Consider the following 23,591-nt stretch of genomic DNA (forward strand, 5'->3'; position numbering starts at 1 on the left):
TCTGACTTACTCCCCTCGCAGGGAGGGGGAGGGGGGTTTCAGGGGCTCCCACTGTGCTCTTTCTGCCATGAGTCTTATTCCACAGATCAGGGGTCAGAATCTGCTCACTGCTAGGTATCATCATCCCAAGCATGCACTGGGACCAAAAACAGAACCACAGGACTTGGGCCAGGACCCCATTTACCAGCTTGCTCACAGACCCTCCTCTAACCAGGGCTCCTGATGTTTCAGGTGCCCTGGCACAAGTATCTCAGATCCTGTTTCCAAGAGCCTGTGAGAGGTCTGCATCCTCTCTTTGCCAAAGTAAATTATTTGTTAAGCAGCTCTAGGTCCCTCGGGGGAAGGCCTGGAGGACCCTTGAAGGGCCGAGCCTCCCTTTCAAACCGTGGGCTCCGGGTCTCAGAACAGGCTCAGATTTTAAGAGTGAGGGATGGTGATTTCCCACTGCAGCGACTGACTCGTGCCTTCTGACCGCAAACTCTTCACTTCTTTCCGCTTGTTCGCATCAATCCCCACCCCAGTCCGCTGCCCCTCGATCTCACCCCACGATGGCCGCGGGGCAACAAGCAGAGCCACAGCTCCCTGCGGCTCCAGCCTCCCGGGCGGCCCCTCCGGCCTCCCGCGGAAGCAGAAACGCGGGCGTGCCCCGCGGCTGGGGCTCCGTCCGGCTGGGGTGGGTCTGATGGGTGCCGAGGGGCGCCGAGGAGGCGTCCGCAGCCCCGCGCGTCTGCTCCCAGCCGAGCCTTCTCCTGGGTTTCGCCGCCGGGCTAGACCCGGGGGCACGAAGGGGAGCGGCGCGGGGCGCGGAGCCGTCAGCCGCGAGCAGGGCGCGAGGGCTTCCTCCCCTAACGAGGGAGCCTCGGCGGCGACTACGGCCTCAGGGCACCTGGAGTCCTCGGAACTGTCCCCCGGGTCCCACGCTCCCATTCACTCCTCAGCAAACGTGTACGGGGCGCCTACGCCGCGCCCCGCAGTCTCTGCTCCCGGGCGGCGAGTCGCACACCGCCGCCTCCTCCGGGTGGGACCCCCACACTCAGCGGCTCTTTCCGCGCCCGACCGCCCCCGGGACTGGGCGGGGTTTGCGCGCGTCTGTCCAGCGAGGGGCCTGCGCTGCGCCGTGCGCTCCCCGAGCCCCGCGACGGCCCTTCTGCCCTCCCTGGCACCTGCCCGAGGACACCCGCCCTCGACCACCCCAGCCCGCCTCACCCCTGGCCGCAGGACAGCTCGCGGACCGCGGACCGCGGGCTCGCCAACCCGTCCACGTGACCGGCCCTCGAGACACGCCCCAGGGCGGTGCGCCCCTGCCTGCTCTCGACGCTTCTGGTTGGCCCCCGTGGGCCCCTCCCAGCTGCCTGTCTTTGGAGCGGCCCCGCCCAGAGAGACAGCTCATTGGTGTTCGCTCAGAGTAGGGGCGGGCACGCGGAGACGCGCAGAACTTGGCCTTCGGAAAGGGCACCCGAACGGGATGACGGAGAGAGGCGAGCGGCGCCGCAAAAGGCCGAAAAGAGCCGGAGAGACCCGAGTATGACGAGAGCAGGGCAGGCTGGCCGGAAGCAGACCCGAGCGCAGCCGGAAGGAGCCGAGCTCGCCCGAAGGGGCCTGAGCGCGGCTGGACGTTGGGGCTTCGCCCAGCCGGCGCCATGGCTGCCGAGGGGACAGCTGTGGCCGAAGGCGGGGCTGTTGGCGACCGGCTGGCCAAGGACAGCTTGCCGCAGTCTCAGTGCCCGGACGCGGCCCGGAACCGGCGGCGCGGCTCGTCGCTGTCGCGTGACGCCGAGCGCCGAGCCTACCAGTGCTGCCGGGAGTACTTGGGCGGGGCCTGGCGCCGAGTGCGGCCGGAGGAGCTGAGGGTTGACCCTGTGAGGTGGGCGGTCAGGGGTCAGCTCTCCGGAGCCTGCGCCGGGTCAGGGGTCGAGCTCGGCCCCGGGGACCCCGCGTTGCTGCGGCTCCGGCGCGTGCGGGGCGGGGGGCGGGGCCGGCTCGCCCCGGGGCGGACGCAGGGGGCGATCCGGGGCGCGCGGGGGCAGGTGCCGCCGGCCGCGGGCTGAGCTCACGCTGCTGTGGGTCTGCAGCGGAGGCCTCAGTAACCTGCTCTTCCGCTGCTCGCTGCCGGACCAGCTGCCCAGCGTGGGCAGGGAGCCCCGGGAGGTGCTGCTGCGGCTGTACGGGGCCATCCTGCAGGTGAGGACGGAGCGAGGGCCGCCGTGGCCCCGGCTTCGGGGCCTGCCCTCCCGCGTGGCGGGTGGCCGTCGCCCCATCGCGCCGCCGAGGGCGCGGAGGTCCAGGGGCTCAGGAGCTTGTAAATTCCGCTGGAGCCTGGCGCGGGCGTCTCCAGGCAATAGAGCAAGCGGCGGCGATGCTGGGAGGTCAGAGCAGACGCTCCTGTGTTGGCCTACGGCCCCTCGTGACTCTGCCCCCGTGGTTGTCCACCTTCCTTCAGGGCGTGGATTCCCTGGTCCTCGAAAGTGTGATGTTCGCCATCCTGGCAGAGCGGTCGCTCGGGCCCCAGCTCTATGGAGTCTTTCCAGAGGGCCGGCTGGAACAGTACATCCCAGTAGGAGCCCAGCCCAGCCCAGCCCGGCCCTGACCTCCCCGAGGCACCTCCTGCCCCCAGACCCTATCCCCCTTTCCAGTGTCGGCCCTCATGTCCCTTACCCCAGGTAGGGCATTTTCCCCAAGACCCTGACATCCCCCCCACCTCCGTTCCCCACCCCGTCCCCCTCCTGCCCCAGCCCCCTCACCACCCTGATAGGTTCCTGGGTGCAGAGCCGGCCACTGAAAACCTGTGAGCTTCGAGAGCCAGTGCTGTCAGCAGAAATCGCCACGAAGATGGCCCGGTTCCATGGCATGGAGATGCCGTTCACTAAGGAGCCCCACTGGCTGTTTGGGACCATGGAACGGTGAGTCCGGAGCCGCCTCAGGGCTTTTGCACATCTGTTCTGAACCCTGATCCTGCCAGTTGCTACACTGGGCTGCAGCTGCACGTGTCCGTGACTGTCCAGCTGAGTGGATCAGATGTCCCAGTGTCTAGCGTGGGACGCCCACACAGAACAGGCATCAAGTAAGGCAGACGAGTCTGTCGCACAGTGTTCCAGAGAAGCTCCCCGGTGATAGGAAAACGGGTAGGACAGCCCGGCCTGGGGAAATAGAGGAGGTAGGAAGGGATAACAGAGGGAGCGTGTCTTATTCTTTGGACTTCAGGTACCTAAAGCAGATCCAGGACCTGCCCCCGACTGGCCTCCCCCAGATGAACCTGCTGGAGACATACAGCCTGAAGGATGAGATGGGCAACCTCAGGTGAGGGACGGCAGGGCAGGAGAACAGAAGAGCACAGCACAGGAACCAGTGCCAGGCACCTACTGGGGTACCTTCCCAGGATTTACTGAGGGAGGGCTCAGGGCCTGGCCCACGGGGTGGCCAACCCTCCTCTGGTCACTCCTACTCAGGACCCATGCCCCCTGTTCTCCTACAGGAAATTGTTAGACTCTACCCCATCACCCGTGGTTTTCTGTCACAATGATGTCCAGGAAGGTAGGAGAAAGCACCGGCATCTCCTAAGGTGAGGGGGCCAGAGGGCCCTGGAGTAACCGGAACTCCACCCCGTTTTCCCAGGGAACATCTTGCTGCTCTCAGAGCCAGGAAACACTGACAGACTCATGCTGGTCGACTTTGAGTACAGTAGTTACAACTACAGGTGAGGATAAGAGGATGGCCTCCATGGGTCTGTTCCCACAACAGCCTGGAAAACAGACTAGGCCTTCCTCTCTGCATCCCAGCTGCCCAGGGTATTTGGGGACTGAGTGTCCACCTTCTTCCCCCAGGGGCTTTGACATTGGGAACCATTTTTGTGAGTGGATTTATGATTATACTCACGAGGAGTGGCCTTTCTACAAAGCGCAGCCTGCAGACTACCCCACCCCGGGGCAGCAGGTATGTGACCGGAGGCTGGGGAGCGGGACCTGGCCTGTGAGGGAGGAGGAAGGTGAGGTCTGGAAAGAATGGTGAGAAAGGGTGTTCACTGGGAAATACTCCGCAGTCTCCCCATTGTCTGACTCTGTCTGTCAACCTCAGCTCCATTTTATTCGCCATTACCTGGCAGAGGTCAAGAAAGGTGAGACCTTCTCCCAAGAGGAGCAGAGGAAACTAGAAGAAGATTTGCTGGTAGAGGCTAATCGGTGAGCAGAGACGGGGCAGAGCGGCATGCAAGGGAAGAGCGGCGGAGGAGGAGGCTGGCAGGCCAGCTTCTGGGACTGCAGGTGGGGGCGGAGCGGAAGAGTCAGGACAGTGGTGGAGTTAAGGCAGTGGGGGAGAAGTTTGAGCTTTGGGGCTTGACCAGCCTGAGGGATGAGATCCAGGTAATGCCAAGTGTGCTCTGAACTCCTATTTGTCCTGCCCTCCTTAGATATGCTCTGGCATCCCATTTCTTTTGGGGTCTCTGGTCTATTCTCCAGGCGTCTATGTCCACCATAGAATTCGGTTATTTGGTAAGTAACCCAGATGGGTGAGTTAGGTGGGAGGAGGGGGAACAACAGGGGCCTCATGTTCCCCAGGAAATCTGTGGGCAGACTTGGGGTGGGGTGGGGGAGGCAGGTGCTAGTCTCAAGCCTTCTCACAGGTCTTCTGGGGGGTTTCCTTCCCTAGGAGTATGCCCAGTCTCGCTTCCAGTTCTACTTCCAGCAGAAAGGACAGCTGAGCGTCTTCCCCTCATCCTGACTCTCCAGCCCCCAACTCAGATTGCTCCAGGAGCCTCCAGGGCGGGACCTTGGAGGGAGGCTCTGGGGACTGGGCTGAGCCCTGGAGCGAGCCTGGGCCTGAGGATGCCGACCTCTCTCCACAGCAGGCAGATGGTGGGAGAGAGCCCCTGGCTGTGTACCTTGAGACAATAAACAAGCTTCTTCCTTCACACCCAGTCCTAGCTCTGCTGCAGAAAGTACCAGCCAGGGAATGCACACAGATTGACAGGAGTGATCGAGGCTGTGAGCCTTGTTTTCTCTGAAGAGGATGGCTGTTGGGTGCTCTGGGCTTGAGAGTTGTTAAGGGTCCACTGTGCCAGTTGGAGCCCCCTACCCTCCCCCTCCCTGGCCCCAGCTTAGAAGTGACACACACTAGAACGATTTGGGTGGCGGGCTAGGAGGTAATGAGGGTACAAAGAGGGCACTGGGGTGGGGCTGCCCAACCCTGAGCACTGGAGATCAGGGGACAGGCAGCACAGCTGACACTCTGATGACCTTTTCCCTACATTCAGCTATTTTTAGCTCCAATGCTGCCATCCTCACGTGAGACCCTTTGGGCCCCCCCAGGTTCCCAGACCTCTGAGCAATGTCAGCTTGCAGAAACCCGGCCCACCCCCACTCTGATTCCCACCACAGAGAGGAGGGGATTCTGGTTGCCGCCCCACATCTGTTTTCTCAACCCAAATTTGGGAGTGGGTGTCAGGTTCCCGGTGAGGGCGGGGCAGGGATGGCCAGGCCTGAAGGACATGGGGACACGGGCCAGAGCGACTGGCCCCACACGCGGACAGGAGCGAACCCAAACTGTGAGTGGACTGGGGGGCAACACGGGGCCACCCGTGGGGCTCAGAAGCCTAGACCACAGCAGGGGGCGAGGACGGCGCGGGGTCCCTTGCAGTTGGGTTGTCTGCCTCGCTCCAGATCAACTCTGCTTTCAGGGGCGCGTCCCGCCCCAACCCAGAGGCAGCCCTTCACTGTCCTCGGGGCTTCTGAAGATTTCCCGGCTCGGCCCTCTACCCGACCGCTGCCCCACCGTGGAGGAGCACGCCCGGAACGCGGGCGCGAGGGTTCCGCGGCCGTTGGTCGCGCTGCGGGGCCGGGGCCGGGGCCGAAGCCGGGGCCGAAGACGGGGCCGGGGCCGGGGCCGGGGCCGGGGCCGGGGCCAGGGCCGAAGCGGGCGGCGGGCCTCGGGCGGCCGCTGGTGTAGCGCGGCCGGGGGCGGGGGTGGGGGCGCAGCCGGGTCTCGGGGGCCCTCGAGGCAGAGCGCGGCCGGAGGCGGGGCCAGCCGAAGTCCGCCCGCGCACCCTCCTGCCCTGCCCCCTCCCAGGTGAAGGCCAACCTCCGGGATGGCGGAAGCGCACCAGGCCGTGGCCTTCCAGTTCACGGTGACCCCAGATGGGGTCGACTTCCGGCTCAGTCGGGAGGCCCTAAAACACATCTACCTGTCCGGGATCAACTCCTGGAAGAAACGCCTGATTCGCATCAAGGTGGGAGCGGGTGGTTCTGGCTTCTCCCTCCCAGCAGCTGCAGGATAGAGTTTTCGCGAAGACAGAGGCCAGGTGTCAGCTGCTGCCCCATTGTCAAGACTTTCCACCCCCACCTTGGCTGGCAGTTTGGCTGGGTGGCAGGCTCTAGCAGTGCAGAAACCAGAGGGGTGCTCAAGGTGTGGAGGGGAGACGGGTGTGCAAGGAGTAGCAGTGGGACCCAGTGAGTAATTGGGTGCTGCAGGTATGGGAGTGTGGAGGAGGGGAAGACCAGACATGAAGGAGGAACAGGAGCACAGCAGGTGAGGGAGAGAGGCGGCCTCCCAGGCAAAGACCAGGACCTCGCAGGTGCCCACCGTCATTTCTGCTGTAAGTGTCCCTGTTTCTGCCCCACAGAATGGCATCCTTAGGGGTGTGTACCCTGGCAGCCCCACCAGCTGGCTGGTTGTCGTCATGGCAACAGTGGGTTCTTCCTACTGCAAGGTGGACATCTCCATGGGGCTGGTCTGCTATATCCAGAGGTGCCTCCCTGAGGGGTAAGAAGGGTGACAAGAGAGGGCTGGGCAGCCTCCAAGGCCAGGGTTCTTGAGCTGGGCACATTCAGGATAATAGCCACTGGAGGTCCTAGGGGCAGCCCTCCTTGGGGGCCACCATCATCTGAGTCCAACATTTTGGAAGTTGGTATGTAATGCATTCAGACAGGAGTGTGCTGGAGAATGGTCATCCATGCCTTCTCCAAGCTGGTTCACAACCATCAAAACTGAAGTCAGAATTTCCCTAAGGCTGACCTCAAGTGGATTCCTTGCAGCCCTGTCCCTTCTCTGACAGATGTGGCCCCTACCAGACCCCACAGACCCGGGCACTTCTCAGCATGGTCGTCTTCTCAACGGGCGTCTGGATGACAGGCATCTTCTTCTTCCGCCAAACCCTGAAACTGCTTCTTTCCTACCATGGCTGGATGTTCGAGATGCATGGCCAGACCAGCCACTTCACCAAAGTCTGGGCTGTGAGCAGAAGCCAGTGGACGGGTTCAGGCAACTGGTTTGAGACTCTGGGGGCCTCATTTGGGGTTCTAAGCTGGAGGGGAGAGGCAGGCAGGGCACTGGTGCCTGGTGCATAGGTTTGTCCTGGTTCTGAGGGTCGGGGGCCCAGCTCCTCAAGGGTTTGTGATTTGTTTCCTTTACTTCCCCTGGTTTTCACCAGAAACATTCTCTGCTCCGTATGCCCAGATCTGTGTCCGCCTTCTGTCCAGCCGGCGGCCCATGCTCTACAGCTTCCAGACATCCCTGCCCAAGCTTCCCGTGCCCTGCGTGCCAGCCACAATTCAGCGGGTAAGGGCCTGAATCAGACGTCCCCGTTGGGCAGGCTAGGCTGGACTCAGAGGACTTCTCCAAACTAAGGGACTGTCCCTTGCAAAGAGCGGGGTTGAGAGAAATGGGGCTGGGTTGGCAGAGAGTCAAGACAGAAGTAGTCATTGCCGTTTGGCCCCCACACTGACAATGACTCGGCTGGACAGTACCTGGAATCTGTGCGGCCCTTGCTGGATGATGCGGAATACTACCGAATGGAGACGCTGGCCAAGGACTTCCAGGAGAAGACTGCCCCCAGGCTGCAGAAGTACCTGGTCCTCAAGTCATGGTGGGCAACGAACTATGTGAGTCCCCTCCTTGGCTTATCCTCACCCCCCGTGTGTCAGGGGCATCTGTCCCCTGCCCTCGGCCCCAGCACTAACTCTTCCCTTCCTCCTGCAGGTGAGTGACTGGTGGGAAGAGTATGTGTACCTGAGGAGCAGGGCGCCCCTTGTGGTGAACAGCAACTACTACGTCATGGTGCGGGTGGGCCTGGGGGCAGGGAAGATGGGGGAAATCCGGAATAGTCGGGAAGCAGTTTCAGGGTAGCAAGGGTCCTGAGGATCTGGGGAGTCCAATAGACCCACAGCCTGAACTATCACGGTCAGAGTCCCTCAGGCTCACTGCCCTGACCAGCCCAGGCTCTATCCCTTCCTGCCTTGGTTTTCTCACCGGCCTCCCGACCACAGGTTCCCAGCTGTCCTGACACCATCACTGGGAACTTCCTTCGTTGCGCCTTCCTGTCATGTTACTGTGTGGATCCCGAGCTGCTTCTCTTAGAGCTCACGAGGTCATGGTCTTCCCCTGACCCACATGACCAGCCCTTCTGCTCCCAGCACAGGCCTCAGCACAGCCACCGGTCTGCACAGCGGGCCCCTCCTCTCCCACTGCCCAAAACACATTCCGAGTCATGTGCCGAAGTCCCCTCCTCCACAGAGCTGTCCTCCCAACCACTTACGTACAGCTTGCCCATGACAGAGGTTTTAAACTGTTTTTCAGTGGTAGAAACTCTGTGCTCAATGCAAAATAAACAAAACACGACCAAAGAAAATAGGCTATGAGAAAGCAGCTCCAAAGATTCAAGCTGGGCAGAGAGATGGCGTGACCAGTTATGCATTTCACCTCTGGCAGTGCACCCTGACCATGTGTGCAGGATGGACTGGGGAAAGGGATCAGGACCCCTCAGGTCCTTAGGCGGGGAGACCCAGGTGACACCAGGACAGAGAGATGCTGCTGCGCATCTGTCACACCCCGTGCAGGCTCCGCTCTCTCTCTGCAGGACTTCGTGCTCATCCAGAATACAAACATACAGGCAGCTCGCCTGGGAAACATCGTCCATGCTATGATCCTGTATCGCCGTAAACTGGACCGGGAAGAGATCAAGCCTGTGAGTTGTGTGGGGTTGAGGGCACAGCAGGGAGAGGAGGCCTGAGTCTGAGCCATGCCGGGCCTTCCTCCCAGGTGATGGCGCAGGGCATTGTACCCATGTGCTCCTACCAGATGGAGAGGATGTTCAACACTACTCGGATCCCGGGCAAGGAGTCAGGTACTGGCCACCGCCAGGGGCCCGTGGTGGGGCTGTCAGGACGGAGGCCCCTCCCTCCCAGGTCTGCGCCTCACATGGCTGACCCTTCTATTTGTGCGCCCGTCACCAAGCGTCCAGGGCATCTCAGGGTCAGGGAACTGGAAAAAATACTTGATTTGTGACCAGCAGGGCCCAGAACAGAGCCCCTGCTCCCCAGGACCTTCCAGGGCAGGGGTAGGTGGTCTGAAGAAGGGGTAGCGGGAGGAGCAGAGCTTCCCAGGAGCCCTTCACAGCCAGTGGAGTAGGAGAGGCTGCTTGCCGAGGGCGTGCTTCCTGACACGGGGACAGTGCGTGTACTTCCTGGAGCTTCGGCTTCCTCTTCTGTGAAGTGCTTTATGGGACCATTGGCATTAAGCAAGAGAGATGGGAGCGCCCGGCACAGGGCCTGGCTTGGTGCCGGCACTTCCACTGCTGGGAAAGGAAAGCCCAGACGGAGGCCTGTGGGGGGGCAGGGGGGCAGTGGGAACCGAGAGGTGTGCCCTGCCTCAGCCTTCCTGCCGCTTCTGTCCCAGACCTGCTGCAGCACCTCTCGGACAGCAGGCACGTGGCTGTCTACCACAAGGGCCGCTTCTTCAAGGTGTGGCTCTACGAGGGCTCCCAGCTGCTCAAGCCTTGCGACCTAGAGATGCAGTTCCAGAAGATCCTGGATGACCCCTCCCCACCTCAGCCTGGGGAGGAAAAGCTGGCAGCCCTCACTGCAGGGGGAAGGTACCAGGGCCCCATGAGAAGAGGAGCTCGGTCCTGCATGCCACCCTGGAACTTGGGGCCACGGGCATGACTGAGGGAGGCACATGCTGGCAGGGTGCCCTCTGCCCAAGCCAGGCCCCTCTGTAGTGAGGAGGATGGTGGGCAACGGCAGACGGCACATCTAGCCACATGCGACTGGGCGGGGACTAGGTGGGAGTGTGTGGAGGACAGGGACATCTGCCAGGACAGCCTGGGACCCCCAGCACTGGGCCCTGCCGAGTCCTGAGAGGTGTCCTTCGCCGCCGCCCAGTGACCCCACACTCACCCTGCCCTTGTGCCCCCAGAACGGAGTGGGCACAGGCACGCCAGGCCTTCTTCAGCTCTGGCAAGAACAAGGCCGCTTTGGATGCTATCGAGCGTGCTGCTTTCTTCGTGGCCCTGGATGAGGAGTCTCCCCACTATGACCCCGAAGACGAGGCCAGCCTCAGCCTCTATGGCAAGGCCCTGCTACATGGCAACTGCTACAACAGGTATGGCACCCCAGCCCCGCGGCAGGCCCCCCGCTCCTTCCCCCTGTCTTGGCGCTGCATCTGCGGCCTCCTTTCCTGCAGGTGGTTTGACAAGTCTTTCACTATCATCGCCTTCAAGAACGGCCAGCTGGGCCTCAACACGGAACACGCGTGGGCAGACGCACCTATCATAGGGCATCTCTGGGAGGTAATGGGCCCTCAGAAGGGTCCTGCAGGGCAGGCTGGGTGCGGGGTGTGAGGGTGGCTTCTCAGCCTGACCTTCTCCCTGCAGTTTGTCCTGGGCACTGACACCTTCCACCTGGGCTACACGGAGACCGGGCACTGCCTGGGCAAGCCAAATCCCATGCTTATGGCTCCCCAGCGGCTGCATTGGGACATTCCTGAGCAGGTGTGCAGGCCAAGAGGGGACAGGGATGGGCATGTGAGAGTGGCAAGTACCTGGGACGCTCTCAGGGGGATGGGACAGGAGCTTCTCAGAGTCCAGACTGGCCATGCAGAGAACAGCGATCCTGGGACCATCAGTTAGTGAAAGACATGAGGCATGAGACTCGTTAGTGAAAGACATGAGGCATGAGACTCGTCCACAGAGCACCCGTTTGTGCCTCCCTCTTCCCACAAAGCCCAGCGTGGCCTCTGGGGATGGAGGCCCCTCAGGTTGCCCTCTGTGTCTGAAGATGTTAAAGGCTCACTGAGACCTGCCCAGCCTCGCTGCTTGGAGAGCTCTGCCCCCAGCTGACCCTTCCATATCTTGGCAGTGCCGGGCCATCATCGAGAGCTCCTACCAGGTGGCCAAGGCACTGGCAGACGACGTGGAGCTGTACTGCTTCCAGTTCCTGCCGTTTGGCAAAGGCCTCATCAAGAAGTGTCGTACCAGCCCGGACGCCTTCGTGCAGATTGCCCTGCAGCTGGCCCACTTCCGGGTAGGAGCCCTGCCGGGCTGCTAAGGGGCAGGGTGGCACCAGCCTCACCTGCCAGATTCACGCTTCTGTGCTCCTCAGGACAGGGGCAAGTTCTGCCTAACCTATGAAGCCTCCATGACCAGGATGTTCCGGGAGGGACGGACCGAGACCGTGCGTTCCTGTACCAGCGAGTCCACGGCCTTTGTTCAGGCCATGGTGGAGGGGTCCCACATGGTGAGCCCCCCAAACCCTCCACCTCCTGCCCACCTTGAGGGGCAGGGCTACTCTTCACTGTTCCGCTTCTGCTCCCCAGAAAGCAGACCTCCAAGATCTCTTCCGGAAGGCTTCAAAGAAACACCAGAACATGTACCGCCTGGCCATGACAGGGTGTGGGATAGATAGGCACCTCTTCTGCCTTTACCTGGTCTCCAAGTACCTGGGGGTCAGCTCCCCTTTCCTGGCTGAGGTCAGCATTGTTGATGGGTGTGTCCCCTCTCCCCATGGCCTCTCCTGAGGGGGCATGGCCTATCCTCTGCCCGGATCCCCAGAAATTGCCCTTGAGGGCTGGAGCCAGCTTTCCTGCTCCACACCCCTTCCAGGCCTGTGGTCCTGTTTCTCAGTAGGTGGTTCTCATGAGGGTGGACGTACAACTATGATGGCTCTCAGGTGGTGACAGTACTTTGGGAAAAGCGAAGAGGCTGCAGGATGAGGCTGGGCAGAGGGAACCTCCAGGGCCCAGACACTGCGGCAGGGGCATGGGTGGACAAAGAGCAGCAGCAGGAGGGGAGGGAGCAGAGCCGAGGGAGGGACAGGCCAGTAGGAGAAGAGGCCTGGGGGGACAGTTAGGTCACGTGGGCTTCAAGGGTTTTGTGCAAATGCTGTCATGGTGAGAACAGATGAGGGAGGGAGTGGGAGGGGGGACGTGTAGCAGCAGTCGGCGGTTGGGAAGTCTGTGCTCCTGCTCCTGTGCTGGTGCTCAGGTATCACCGGTCAGCAGGTTGAGTGCTGAGTGCGTGGCATTTCACGCATGGTGCCTCACTGCTGTGATCTCCCTGTTACAGGTGCTCTCAGAACCCTGGCGCCTCTCCACCAGCCAGACTGCTCAATTCCAGATCCGTATGTTTGACCCGGACAAGTACCCCAAACACCTGGGTGCCGGTGGTGGCTTTGGCCCTGTAAGTGCCCTTGAAAGGAGATGGCTGAGCAGGACTGGGCCCCAGCGGTCTCAGGCGAGAGTACAGAGCCCTGAAGTCAGACCAGGGCCAGGAGCAGAGCCCTGGGCTTGCCCTGCGTAGAAAGAGAATGGGTAGCTATCCTGGGTAGTACCCAGGAACTAAAGACACTCCCTGGAGAGAGGCAGTGAGCTTGAACCTCCTGAGAGAAACACAATATCCTGGATCCCTCGTAGCGTCCGGACCTGCAGTAGGCAGAGCTCCTCAGTTTTCACACTGTTGCCTGGAAAGGTTCCTGACCTCAGGGGAAATGCAGCATGTGGGGTGGGGCCCCTTCCTGGGCATCTTGTGGGGACAGCAAGCATGACATCAGCTTTCGGATCTGCAAGGTTTGGTTTACTTCTTTACCCCTCGTGCTGCCCTCAGGTGGCAGATGACGGCTATGGGGTTTCCTACATGATTGCGGGCGAGAACACCATCTTTTTCCACATCTCCAGCAAGTTCTCAAGCTCAGAGACAGTGAGTCTCTCCCGCTCCTGCTCAGGCCTGAGGAGGGGGTACTACCTGGGGCCCTTTCTGGCTGGGGAAGAGTCCTTGGTTGTGGGGACAGAGGGACAGGGCCTCACCTGAAGGGTTGGTCTGAGCTCTTGGCTCCCGCAGAATGCCCAGCGCTTTGGGAACCACATCCGCCAAGCTCTGCTGGACATCGCTGATCTTTTCCAAGTTCTCCAGGCTGACAGCTGAGGGCTGGAGAAATGCCAGCTGCCCTTTCATCCCCACACTGTGGAAGAAGGGGCCTGTGGTCGGCTCACAGGCGTAAGGGGTGGCCATGCACAGGTGTCCAGCCTCCAAAGACAGCTCTGGCAGCAGGCACTCCCAAAACAGACACTGCTCCCTGAGGGCCCAGGTGGTAGAAGTGGGGTTGGAGCAGGGAGGGAATTTTGACTTTTTTTTCTTGCTAGACACTAATAAAGATAAGCCTCTGTAATTCTCTCTTAGCTCTTAGGTACCTGTGTTTTATTTGGGAACTAGGAGGCCCTCCCCTGCCCAAGCTCAGGCCAGCGAGGTAGCAGGGGGAGGAGATGGGGCTGGGAGGCTGAGAGGCTTGTGACCTACTTTGCAATGCATGTTGCTCCTGAGGTCACCGCCGTCCACACCCACTGGGACTAAACTCTTGTTTCACAACCTTCACCTGTTCCCTGGGGCCACTTCTGTTTGTCTGCCAGAGAGTGGGGCCCAGCTGCCAGTTCCATGAACGGTCATGCCCTCTGCACGCCTCTGGGCTGGGGCACAGCCCTGTGGAGGCCCATGGCCGCCTCCTGGCCATAGGGAAGGGCTAGAATCCCAGGCTCTCAGTCCACACACCAAGTGGTCATGTCTGTGAGAGGGCACACAGTATAATCTGGAGCAACACATGCTCCTTCCCTCAGGTTGACTTTCTACATTGAAATAACATTAAAAGTAAACACAAATTGTTTTCTGGAAAGTGTAAGAAGGCACTTAATTCCTACTGCTGCGTGCGAGAGGGGACCCGGGTCCTAGCACTCTGCTTGTTGCCGAGAACCCGGGAACGAATTCATACAGTCCCGGGCCTTCTCTTCTGAACTACCATTGATTGCGCACCCACCCCTGCCCGGCGCTGTGCTGGGGATTCGGTGCTGAGCAAGGCACCTGCCGTGTGGAATTCACTATTAGGTCAAACAGGCATGGATTCGGGGATGGAGAGGCTAGCATGGGAACCAGCAGCCTTTTGGAATAATTCACTTAGTACTTATTCATGCTATAATCGGTTAGGCACTGGCATACAGTAGTGAATAAAACTGGCCAAAACAGTCCCTCCCCCTGGGGCTTAGAGTCTAGTGGGAAGACAGGCATTAAACAAGAAGAATGAGTAAATTATACAGTAAGGCAGATGGTAATAAGTGCTAAGGAGAAAAGTAATGGGCGGGAGCAATGGAGGGGTGGGTGGCAATTTCAGACAGGGTTGGGAAGGCAGACTTCCTGAGCGGGGCTATCTGACTCTGACCGGGAGGGAGGGTTCAGAGTGGACAGCCAGGGCCAGAGCTTCCAGGTGGCAGGTGCCGGCTGCAGTGCAGGAATAGTACCAGAGGGGCTGTGGCTAGCGTGGAGGTAGTGGAGGGAGAGCAGGAGGGAACAGGTGGAGCGGGGCCTCAAGGGCCTCATATGCCAGGCTCTGGCTTGTCTGAATAATGGGAGAAGCCACTGAGGTGAGAACAGAGGGTGATCTAATCTGCCCTAAACCTTAATGGGATCATTCTGGCCAGCCAGAATGACATTAGAACAACGTAGGGGGCAGTGAAGACAGAAACAAGGAGACCTGTCTGTACCTCTCGGCGGCGGGGGAGGGGGGCCAGGTTGGGATAAATGATGGGACTTAAACTACCAAAAGGAGACTCAGGATACAAGAACGTCAATGTAGGTCTTAAAACCTGACAGGCATCGAAGATAATTCACATTTTCTACTTTGGGTGCTTGAGTGATTAGATGAGATTTTTAAATGTTGAGTTTGATGTGCCTATAGGAGGTATTCGTGAAATTGGCTCAAACTCCTCAAAATATAAATTGAAAACTAAGAAGATGTAGGCTCCTGAGAGCAGCTTTGAAGAGAGCACATGAGAGGATTCCCAGGGCAGAGGCTCCTAATTGCCTCTGAATCTCGGTGAGAAGCTTACGAATCTCAGCTCACAGAATGTTCCGTTCTGCACCAGAACTTTCTTGGGCTCCCAAGAATCTCTTCACAGACTGGGCCACACAGAGTACCTGTGTCACCTACCCTGGGGGAGTGTGTGGGTTTTGGTAGGCTTCTGGGCACACCAGCCCACCCAGCCTCGGGAGAGCAGTGAGCAGAGTCTTCCAAAAAGCTGGCTTTCCATTAATGCTGAAATCCAAGTGTTTTGTTTGTTTGTTTGTTTTTTAATCGGATTTTTTCTTGGTTAAGAAAGGTAAGAAGGGAAACCATAATGCTAACCCAAGGTAAAAACCTCAGCGACAACCCATCGAACCATAAGCTACCTGTAGCCCTGGGGTTTGCGGGTCGGCACTAGGCACTAGGTCAGGCTGGCGGCGGTAACAGACAAATCCCGACACCCTCAAAGCTTAGCCCGACAGAAGTCCAACCCTCGCTCACTTGGCTGAGAGGAAGACTCTGCTCCACACCACTACTCAGAGGCTGACGAAAGGCCTGCCCGCCTCAGGCTGGTCCCGGGTTGCCCGGCACAGCAACGCCCAGCAGGTACACGGGGAAGAGAGCAAGGGATCCGGCCTGGTGGTGACACAGAGCGTCCGCACCACACCCACCGGCCAGGGCTCCCAGCGCGGGGGAGACTGGAGGACACGGCCTGGCTAGGAAACGCCGGGTGAGTAACGGCCGGTTCATGGGGAGGCCGGGCTGACACCCCCGCGCGTCCCGGGAGCCCGTCCTTCCTGGCCTGGGCTCTGCGGGCGCTTCGGACAGCCACCTCACCTGCGAGGCCAAACCGCCCTCCGAGCCTCCTCCGCCCCTCCGGAAGAGTCCATTCCCGGAAGGAAGCTTTGCCACGCGCTTGCCTTCGCCTTCACGGAACCTCTGCTCATCCCGGCGCATCGGCGTCGCCCGCGAGAGCGCCTCCCGGTGCGCGATTCTCCGCGGGGCGGCGGCAGGAATCAGCTCCCGGCAGCCCAAGCCGACGGACGCGCCCCGAACGCTCGGGCTCAACCGTGTCTGCTACTCTGCAAGCGGGCGGCGACCGATCAGATCCCTGAGAGGAAACTGGAGTCCTCCTCCGAACGGGCTTCCCCCCCACCGCCCCCGGCCCGGCCTGGCATCACCCTCGGGCCCAACCCCCGCCCCTTCCTCCCTCACCTCCCCCAAAACCAAGCCCGCTCAAGTCCACCTTCTGGACGGCTCTGAGGGGGTGACCGTCCCTGCCCTGCGACCCCCGCACCTCGGCCGTCATTCGCCCGAGCAGCCTGCTCACCTCTCGCTCCAGCAGCCGGCAGCCCGGGAGACCCCGTCCCCGAGCCGCTTCTCCGCTTCCGGCCCCTCCAAGCCGTCGGTGGCCCCAGACTGCGCCCCTCGCACCGGCCCGCGGAGGCCGTCTCTCCGGTCTCCTCCGGACTGCCGCGGCGGGAGCAGCCGCTCTCGGCGCCGAGCGGCGGTCTTGCCCGCCCCGCCCCGGGGACCGCCAGGGCTCTCTCCTGCCGACCGCGGGTCCCTGGGGGCGGACAGCTGCACGACGTCCGCAGGCGCGGTCGTCGTCAAGACGGAGAACGTCTGGGCCTGAACTAACGCTGACGAGCACCTGCTGGGCCAAGTGCTGTCCCGGACACTGGGGACGCGGTGGTCAGGAGGACCGGGCCCTGCGTGCCAGGCCTTGCTCTGGCGAACCGCGGAGAAGAACACAACCATCAGGTCCACGAGAGGACCCTCCCTTCAGTTCCGCTCTCCCTCCACCTCAGCCACCGCTAGTTCCGGCAAGAGCCCCCGGGGTGACCCCGCCCCTTCCGCTCTGGAGACCAGCCAATGAGACCTCGAGGCCGAGACTCGGGACCAGCCAGAGGGCGGCACACTCACGTGTTTGCGGCCCAGCCCCTTCCGCTCCGGGACACTGGCCAATGAGGGCGAGAAATCATCTCCAGGGGGCGGGTCTGCTAACGGAAAGGGGCGGGGTTCCGTGGCCAGGTCCGGCCGCGTGCTCCCCACCACACAGGTGGGTCGCGGATCCCCACGCGAGGAGCGCAGGCGGTGCTTGAGGTGAGCGAGGCCCGCCCAGCCACGGGTCCCTGGCCCTCCCTGCTCCTCCTGCCCCCCAGGGCCACGAAGTCCCCGAGCTGTACCCGCCGCCTCACCCGGTATCCCGCCCTCACCCTCGCCACGGGCCGCTCGCCGCCCCCCACACCCCTGTCACCCCAGCCCCTGTCACCCACACCCCGTTCTTACCCCAGTCTCCTCGGCCCCCACAACCCCTCAGCCCAGTCTCCTCCTCCTCTACCCGTCACCCCAGTATTCTTGCCCCCTCACCCCAGTCTCTTCGCCCCCCACCCCCTCGACCCAGTCTCCTCGCCCCCCACACCCCATTCTCACCCCAGCACCTCACCCCCACCACATCCCCTCACTCATCTCCTCTCCCCTCACACCCCTCCTCACCCCAGCCCCCAGCCCCAACACCCCACCCTCACCCACCACACCTGACCCTTGCCCCAGTCTCTACACCCCCCTCACTCCAGCGCCCCTGCTCCACACCTCAATCTGCTCGCCCCCACACCCCATTCTCACCCCAGCCCCCTCCCCCACCTCCTCACCCCAGTCTCCTCACCTCCCACACCCCTCCTCACTCTAGTCTCCTTGCCCCCCATACCCCCATACCAACACACCCTCACCCCCACACACCACCCTCACCCCCCCTCAGGCCTCCTCACCCCATCTCCTCACCTCCCAAACCCCGCTTTCACCCCAGTTCCCTCACCCCACATCTCCAGACCTCTTACACTGCATGTTCCAGACTCTGAACTCTCCCATACGACCTGACCCTCTCACCTGTTGCTCCCACACCTGGAACACCTGCACTCCACACACCACACACTCCTTCTCCTCCGACTCCAGGACTCCCACCACACATGCACACGCCGTTCCTGTGCTGCTCGCATGCATGTGCCCCTCACAAAGAATCTCTGACCCGAGAGCCCCACTTGTCCTTTCCCAGTTCTCATTTCCAGGGGGATCCCAGCCTCTGCCAAACTCTTCAGACCAGGTAAGACCCTGAGACTACAACCAGGACTCTAGGCCCATGAGCTCTGCACACCTCTGGAGTCTCCACTCCCCAGGACCCCTGTGACCTCCAGCCCTTCACACCCAAAGTGATTCTTAAGCCTGTCCTCTCCCGCTCCCACACTCCCTCTGCTCTCCTAACCCCATTAGTTTGCTGTTACTCTCATTCCCTTGGGCTTTGGCACTGGACTAACCCTCCTTTCCATCCTAGTCTTGCTCACCTGCAGCAACCTTATCAGGAAGGAAAGCCATGGACTCCTAGCCCATGGTCTTCCTCCGACAGTCTTCCTCCACCCCAGCTCATCCCCGCTCCCGGGATCTGCTCATCCCACCTCTGAAATCCAACATCACTCTGGTCACAACCTCCATCCCCAGTCCACCTGCCCCCCCAACTACATGGCCTCCATGCTTCTGCTTTGTCCCCACCCATCATCTTCACACCTCTTAATCCACTCTCTTACCTGTGCCCTCACTTTGCCCATCCACCACACTCATTTCAAAATCCCAAGCCAGCTACACTCCATCCCTTTTCTCTGTGCTACCCTAGAGTCCTAAGGGTCCTGTGCAGCCATGTGTCCCCAGCCACACAACCACTGCTTCTCTGCTGCATATCCAAGTGTCTCTAGTGAGGTGCTCAGCTTTGCCAAACCCGTATCATTCTCCTGAAACCAAGAATGTCTGTTAGGAGAAGAAACTTTTCATTGCCATTTGTGGGTGAGCTAGAGACCTCAGGTCTGAACCTGGACCACCTGGACCCTTACCTACCATTTCTAGGGTAAAGTGACCTTTTTCCTGTCTGAAACCAGCCCATGCACCATCAATTACCCTTTCTCCTGTTTTCAGCCTTCTCTGTTCAACTAAGTTCTTTCACATAAACCTAAAGACAGGCAAGTCTCTGCCTTTATAGATTAAAAAAGAGAAATCCTTCCCTCTATCATCCTGTCATTTATCTCCTATTTCTCCTACCTGTCTCAACTGAATCTGCATGCCCTATCTATTTTGCCTAATGCTCTGTTAATTCTTTATTCTTGGAATTCTTGTTGTCATTGTTACTGTTACTCAGTTACTCACTGAGACCTGACACCCAAATAAAAGGTCTTAAATTCACTGGGCCCTTTTGTAATATTTGACACTGGTGTAACATCTCACAACTTAAAAATGAAAGATACCTGTAACTTCACATTACATTCCAGCTACTGGCCCTTTCTTTGCTTCTCTTTGAACCAGAACACACAAGTTTTACTTACTTCTCTTCCCTTCTCTGTAAACATCGTGCAGTCAGGCTTTTGTCCCTGCTGCCCCATGAAAACAGCTTCTGTCAAGTTTGCCAGTGACCTTCAGATTGTCGAATCCACAGTCACTTTTTTTCCTTATGCTACTTTATATGAGACACAATTGATCTCTCTTTGTTTACTTTCTTCACTTGACTTCCAAGACTTGCTGCTGCTTTTCAGTCTCCTTTGCTGGTTCCTCTTCTTCCCAAATTCCCAAATTGGAGAGCTCTGATTTCCTTTCCATCCACCCTCACTACCTAGGAGACCTCAGCTAGTCCCATGGCCTTAAGTGTCATCTGTACCCCAGTGACTACCCAATTCAGATGTTCAGCCAGGCTTTTCGCAACACTACAGATACATATTTCTACTTGGATGTCAGCACATACTGTTGGCTCCATGTTTCCAGCATATTCAGAATCTGGTCGCTTCTCACTATTGCCACTTCTAACACTCTAGTCCAAGCCCTGTCATCCCTTACCTGGAGTTCTGCCACAGCCTCCTCTCTGCTTCACCGTCCCCATCCCAATCTGTTCTCAGCATTGCAGCCAGAGTGATCGTTTGACATATTTGTTTGTTTTAGAGAGAGACGGTGAGCACGTGTGTGTAAGCGGGGCTGGTGGGCACAGGAAGAGAGAATCATAAGCAGGCCCACACCCAGCACGGAACCAGGGGCTTGACCCCACACATGACCCTGAGATCATGACCTGAGCTGAAACCAAAAGTCAGACGCTCCCAGAGCGTCATAATTCAAATCGTGTCACTCCCTCAAATTTCTCTAATACCTCCTCCGCTCACTCAGAATTAAAGTCAAAGTCTTCTATAAACTGCAGTATCCTCCCCAGCTTCTCATCCTCATCTCCTAGCATCCTGCCCTCCTTCATTCCTCTGCAGCACTTCTCGCCTTCTTGTTCTTCTCAAGCACAGTTAGCCTGAAGGCTTTTTCATCCCTGTTTCCTCACAGAAAGTGAGCTCACATGCTCACTTCCTTGAGTCTGTTTGAAGACTCACTTTCTCAGAGGGGATTTCCATAGTTCACCATAGATGGAGTAGTTCTTGCCACTCTGTTATTTTGTAACCTACCTTGTTTTATTTTCTATTACCACCTCATATTTTCTATATTTATGTGTTTATTGCCTATCTCCCTTGACTACAATGTAAACTCTACAAGGGCAAATATTATCTTTTGTTCGCTAGTATACTCCTAGCACCCAAAACAATGCCTGATGCTCAATAAATATTTGTTGGCTAAATGAATTAACTGGCCCATCCCTCCTCTCTTCTGTTGGTCTCAACTACATACTCCCCAATTCTCTACTTTCTTTTTATCAGGTCTTTTACGGGCTCATTTTCTTCTGCTTTTAATGGCTGATATTTAAGAGCTTCTTCCAAGTCCATTTTCTCTTCTTTTACACACTGTGAATGATTTCATCTTTTCCCATAATTTAAACACCATCAAATCTCTATTTTCAGTTTACCCTCTCTCTAGGGCTCTAATCCTGTATTTCAGCTGTTGGATAGCTTTGCCTGGACGGGCACCACACGCTCAAGCTGTCCCAAACTGAGCTCGCTGTTAGCCTCTTCATTCCATTCCTCTGCCCCCATTCTTTGTCCTTTGTTCCATCCCTCCCGACAGTCAAGCTCAAAGCCACCCACTGTATTGTCTGAGGCAGCCGTGAGAAAATGGCATGCTAACGAGCTCCGCCTCTAGAATCAGGACTGTGCTCCAGCCCGCTCTGCGGCTGCTTGGCTGTGTGACTTGGCTTAGATCCTTCCACAATCCTCAGTTTCCTTATCTGCACAACAGGGAGAGTAATAGCACTTACTTTGTTCCATGGTTGTGAAATCAGCCAGTGCTCATTGAGAATGTACACGGTTCCTGACACATACTAAGCATGAAATACATGTTAGCTTTCATATTATTCACTTCATATCTCTTTCTCACCTCCTTAACCTAAAATATTTTCTGAGCAACTACTCTGTCTATACCTGGTGTTACACACAGAGTCATGCCAACTATTTCATTTGGTGAATGTGGGTGACTGTTATCCCCACAGCTGTGTGCGTCTTCACAATCACCTGCAAAGGAGCTATTATTTCCATTTTACAGAAGAGGAAGCTGACACTTACGGAGATAGGGTAACTTACCAGCCTTTCACAGCCGATACATGGCAGAGCCTGCATTCTATCCTGGAATTTCAGGGTACACACAAGTTGTTCTTTAGTTGCTTACTACGCCTTGTTAGTTCTGTTCACTCACATGTTTATCAAGAATTTATTGCATACCGGGAATGTAATGTGTGAGCGCACAGACTGGAGCCAGATTCTCAGGGCCCAGTTCTTAGATCTGTGTCTTTGCTGTCTGACCTGGGGCAACTTTGGTCATTTCTCTGAGCCCTGTTTTCCTCATCTGTAAATTAGAACAATAACAGTACTTACTTTTTAGGGTTCTTCTAAAGGTGTAAATGCTTAGAACAGTGTCTGGCTGGAAGAGGTGTGGAAGCTGTTGAAATGTAAAAGAAGTGCCGCCTTCAGAGCTGGCGATGGGAAATGTGAGGAAAGACTTCTAGACGTGACACTTGAGCTGAGTCTTTAAAAACAAGAGAGCATGAGGGAAGGGTATTTCAGGCAGTAGAATAATATATGTACACACATGGAGGCAAGAGAGAACGTGGTGTTTGCAGAGTTCTCAATGACTTGGCTATAAGGGTCATTTTATATGTGAAGGCTTTGATTTGAAACCGAGCAAGGACATCTGGATGAATGGCTATTGCTCTTCAAAGAACCTTGCTTTACAACAGGTTTCTTTTTGCCAGACTTATTTCTTTGTTTACAGCACTGAGTACCTGTTTATTTTTTAATCCCTTTTTTCTGTAATCCTTAGTTGGCATATGGTAGATACCCCAATTTACCAAATATTGGATATGACTGAAGCTTAGAGTAAATATGAGGACATGGCTAGATATTGATAAATATGAGCTCCGGTAACTTTAAAGGCATTATTTAGACAGAGGAAAGAGTATTTGAATGTTTACTTTGGTTTTAAAAAGTAATATTATTTTATTAACATTACTAATATTAAAAATCCAGTTTTTCTTGAGCATTTAAGTTTATGCTCTAAATCACTAGATTTAGATTATTAGATTATTAGTTTATTAGATTATTAGATTATTTATTCTAAATAATTATCTCATTCTAAACTCTTTTTTTTTTCAAGATTTTTTTGATTTATTTGACAGGGAGATCACAAGTAGGCAGAGAGAGCGGGGGAAGCAGGCTCCCCACCAAGCAGAGAGCCTGATGCAGGGCTCAATCCCAGGACCCTGAGATCATGACCTGAGCCAAAGGCAGAGGCTTTAACCCACTGAGCCACGCAGGCACCCTCATTCTAAACTCAATCTTATTCTAGGTCTAGCAAATTTAAATAGTAATAACGTTATGTTTTTGTTCCATTTACAAACTTAAACTTATTGTGTATGTGTGTGTGTGTGTGTGTGTGTGTGTGTGTGTGTGTGTGTGTTTGGTTTAACAAAAGTTTAATTCCCATTCTCATAAGGTCCATCACAGGTCTGGGAGACTCCAGAAAAGGAGCTCTCCATGTGGGGGCTCAGTATTGCAGACTACTTTGACCTTGTGGCCCTGATTTCTGTGTGGACAATCCATCATTGAGGCAGGAAGAGCACTACAGAGTCTTGCAAGTACCCTCAGTTGTCTTAACAACAAACCTTCCCACTTAAATAATTCTTATAAATATCATAAGTGAAACTTATAAATATGGTGAACTTCAGGTTCTCCTAAATGTTCTAAACCTCTTTGTAAAGTTAAACAGATTTTGACTTAAAATTGTAACCCATAATCAGGGGCGCCTTGGTGGTTCAGTCGGTTGAGCACCTATCTTCGGCTTGGGTCATGATCTCAGGGTCCTGGAATTGTGCCCATGTCGGGCTCCCTGCTCAGCGGGGAGTATCCTTCTTCCTCTGCTCTAACCCCCCACCTCCCAGTTGTGTGCGCTCTCTTTCTCAAATAAATAAAATCTTTAAAAATATGTAAAATTATAACCCATAATCAATTTCACATTTTAAACCAGAACGACAGAACTGACCTATTGACTCTAACA

The 23,591-nt window shown here is 57.2% G+C and overlaps 3 protein-coding genes across 9 annotated transcripts in view; all 3 read left to right on the plus strand.

The window, feature by feature from the left end:
* Positions 1–1,574: 1,574 nt before the first annotated feature.
* Positions 1,575–4,905, plus strand: LOC111157491 (choline kinase beta). Its single transcript, XM_022518929.1, has 11 exons — positions 1,575–1,864; positions 2,073–2,181; positions 2,441–2,554; positions 2,767–2,900; positions 3,202–3,297; positions 3,473–3,531; positions 3,613–3,694; positions 3,822–3,930; positions 4,072–4,175; positions 4,403–4,484; positions 4,642–4,905. The coding sequence occupies exons 1-11, from the start codon at positions 1,641–1,643 to the stop codon at positions 4,711–4,713; spliced, it is 1,185 nt and encodes a 394-aa protein (XP_022374637.1). The 5' UTR covers positions 1,575–1,640; the 3' UTR covers positions 4,714–4,905.
* A 1,058-nt stretch (positions 4,906–5,963) lies between these two features.
* Positions 5,964–13,434, plus strand: LOC111157490 (carnitine palmitoyltransferase 1B). Of its 6 annotated transcripts, none has more exons than XM_022518926.1 (18): positions 5,964–6,217; positions 6,611–6,750; positions 7,043–7,220; positions 7,444–7,545; positions 7,731–7,868; positions 7,966–8,043; positions 8,843–8,950; positions 9,025–9,109; positions 9,661–9,856; positions 10,180–10,365; positions 10,447–10,552; positions 10,637–10,753; positions 11,121–11,285; positions 11,364–11,502; positions 11,582–11,730; positions 12,326–12,439; positions 12,863–12,955; positions 13,097–13,434. In XM_022518926.1, exons 1-18 carry the CDS (start codon positions 6,077–6,079, stop codon positions 13,178–13,180), a joined length of 2,319 nt encoding a protein of 772 aa, XP_022374634.1. In that variant the 5' UTR covers positions 5,964–6,076; the 3' UTR covers positions 13,181–13,434. The 6 variants fall into 6 exon arrangements, with proteins under 6 accessions (XP_022374634.1, XP_022374633.1, XP_022374636.1 ...); XM_022518925.1 differs by having other exon boundaries at positions 11,364–11,498; positions 11,578–11,730; XM_022518928.1 differs by lacking the exon at positions 7,444–7,545 and having other exon boundaries at positions 11,364–11,498; positions 11,578–11,730.
* A 3,624-nt stretch (positions 13,435–17,058) lies between these two features.
* Positions 17,059–23,591, plus strand: part of LOC111157649 (synaptonemal complex central element protein 3) — a 29,253-nt gene continuing 22,720 nt past the window's right edge. Inside the window, exon 1 of one of the 2 annotated variants that reach the window (XM_022519254.1) lies at positions 17,059–17,189. The gene's annotated coding sequence lies outside the window, so the exon portion shown is untranslated. The remainder of the gene's footprint in view (positions 17,190–23,591) is intronic. The other variant, XM_022519253.1, reaches the window with a different exon arrangement.

The sequence above is a fragment of the Enhydra lutris genome, unplaced genomic scaffold (genome assembly GCF_002288905.1).
Source record: "Enhydra lutris kenyoni isolate GAN:26980312 unplaced genomic scaffold, ASM228890v2 scaffoldscaffold55, whole genome shotgun sequence".
In the NCBI taxonomy this organism is placed as follows: domain Eukaryota; kingdom Metazoa; phylum Chordata; class Mammalia; order Carnivora; family Mustelidae; genus Enhydra; species Enhydra lutris.

What these genes read in the sequence shown, in the direction of transcription:
- LOC111157491 (XM_022518929.1), top strand. Translation starts at nt 1,641, where the DNA reads ATGGCTGCCGAGGGGACAGCTGTGGCCGAAGGCGGGGCTGTTGGCGAC. An exon ending in TCACAATGATGTCCAGGAAG is followed by an intron (nt 3,532 to 3,612) that starts GTAGGAGAAAGC and finishes CCGTTTTCCCAG; the next exon opens with GGAACATCTTGCTGCTCTCA. An exon ending in CCATAGAATTCGGTTATTTG is followed by an intron (nt 4,485 to 4,641) that starts GTAAGTAACCCA and finishes TTCCTTCCCTAG; the next exon opens with GAGTATGCCCAGTCTCGCTT.
- LOC111157490 (XM_022518924.1), top strand. Translation starts at nt 6,077, where the DNA reads ATGGCGGAAGCGCACCAGGCCGTGGCCTTCCAGTTCACGGTGACCCCA. An exon ending in ACAGCAACTACTACGTCATG is followed by an intron (nt 8,044 to 8,842) that starts GTGCGGGTGGGC and finishes CTCTCTCTGCAG; the next exon opens with GACTTCGTGCTCATCCAGAA. An exon ending in CATGGCAACTGCTACAACAG is followed by an intron (nt 10,366 to 10,446) that starts GTATGGCACCCC and finishes CCTTTCCTGCAG; the next exon opens with GTGGTTTGACAAGTCTTTCA.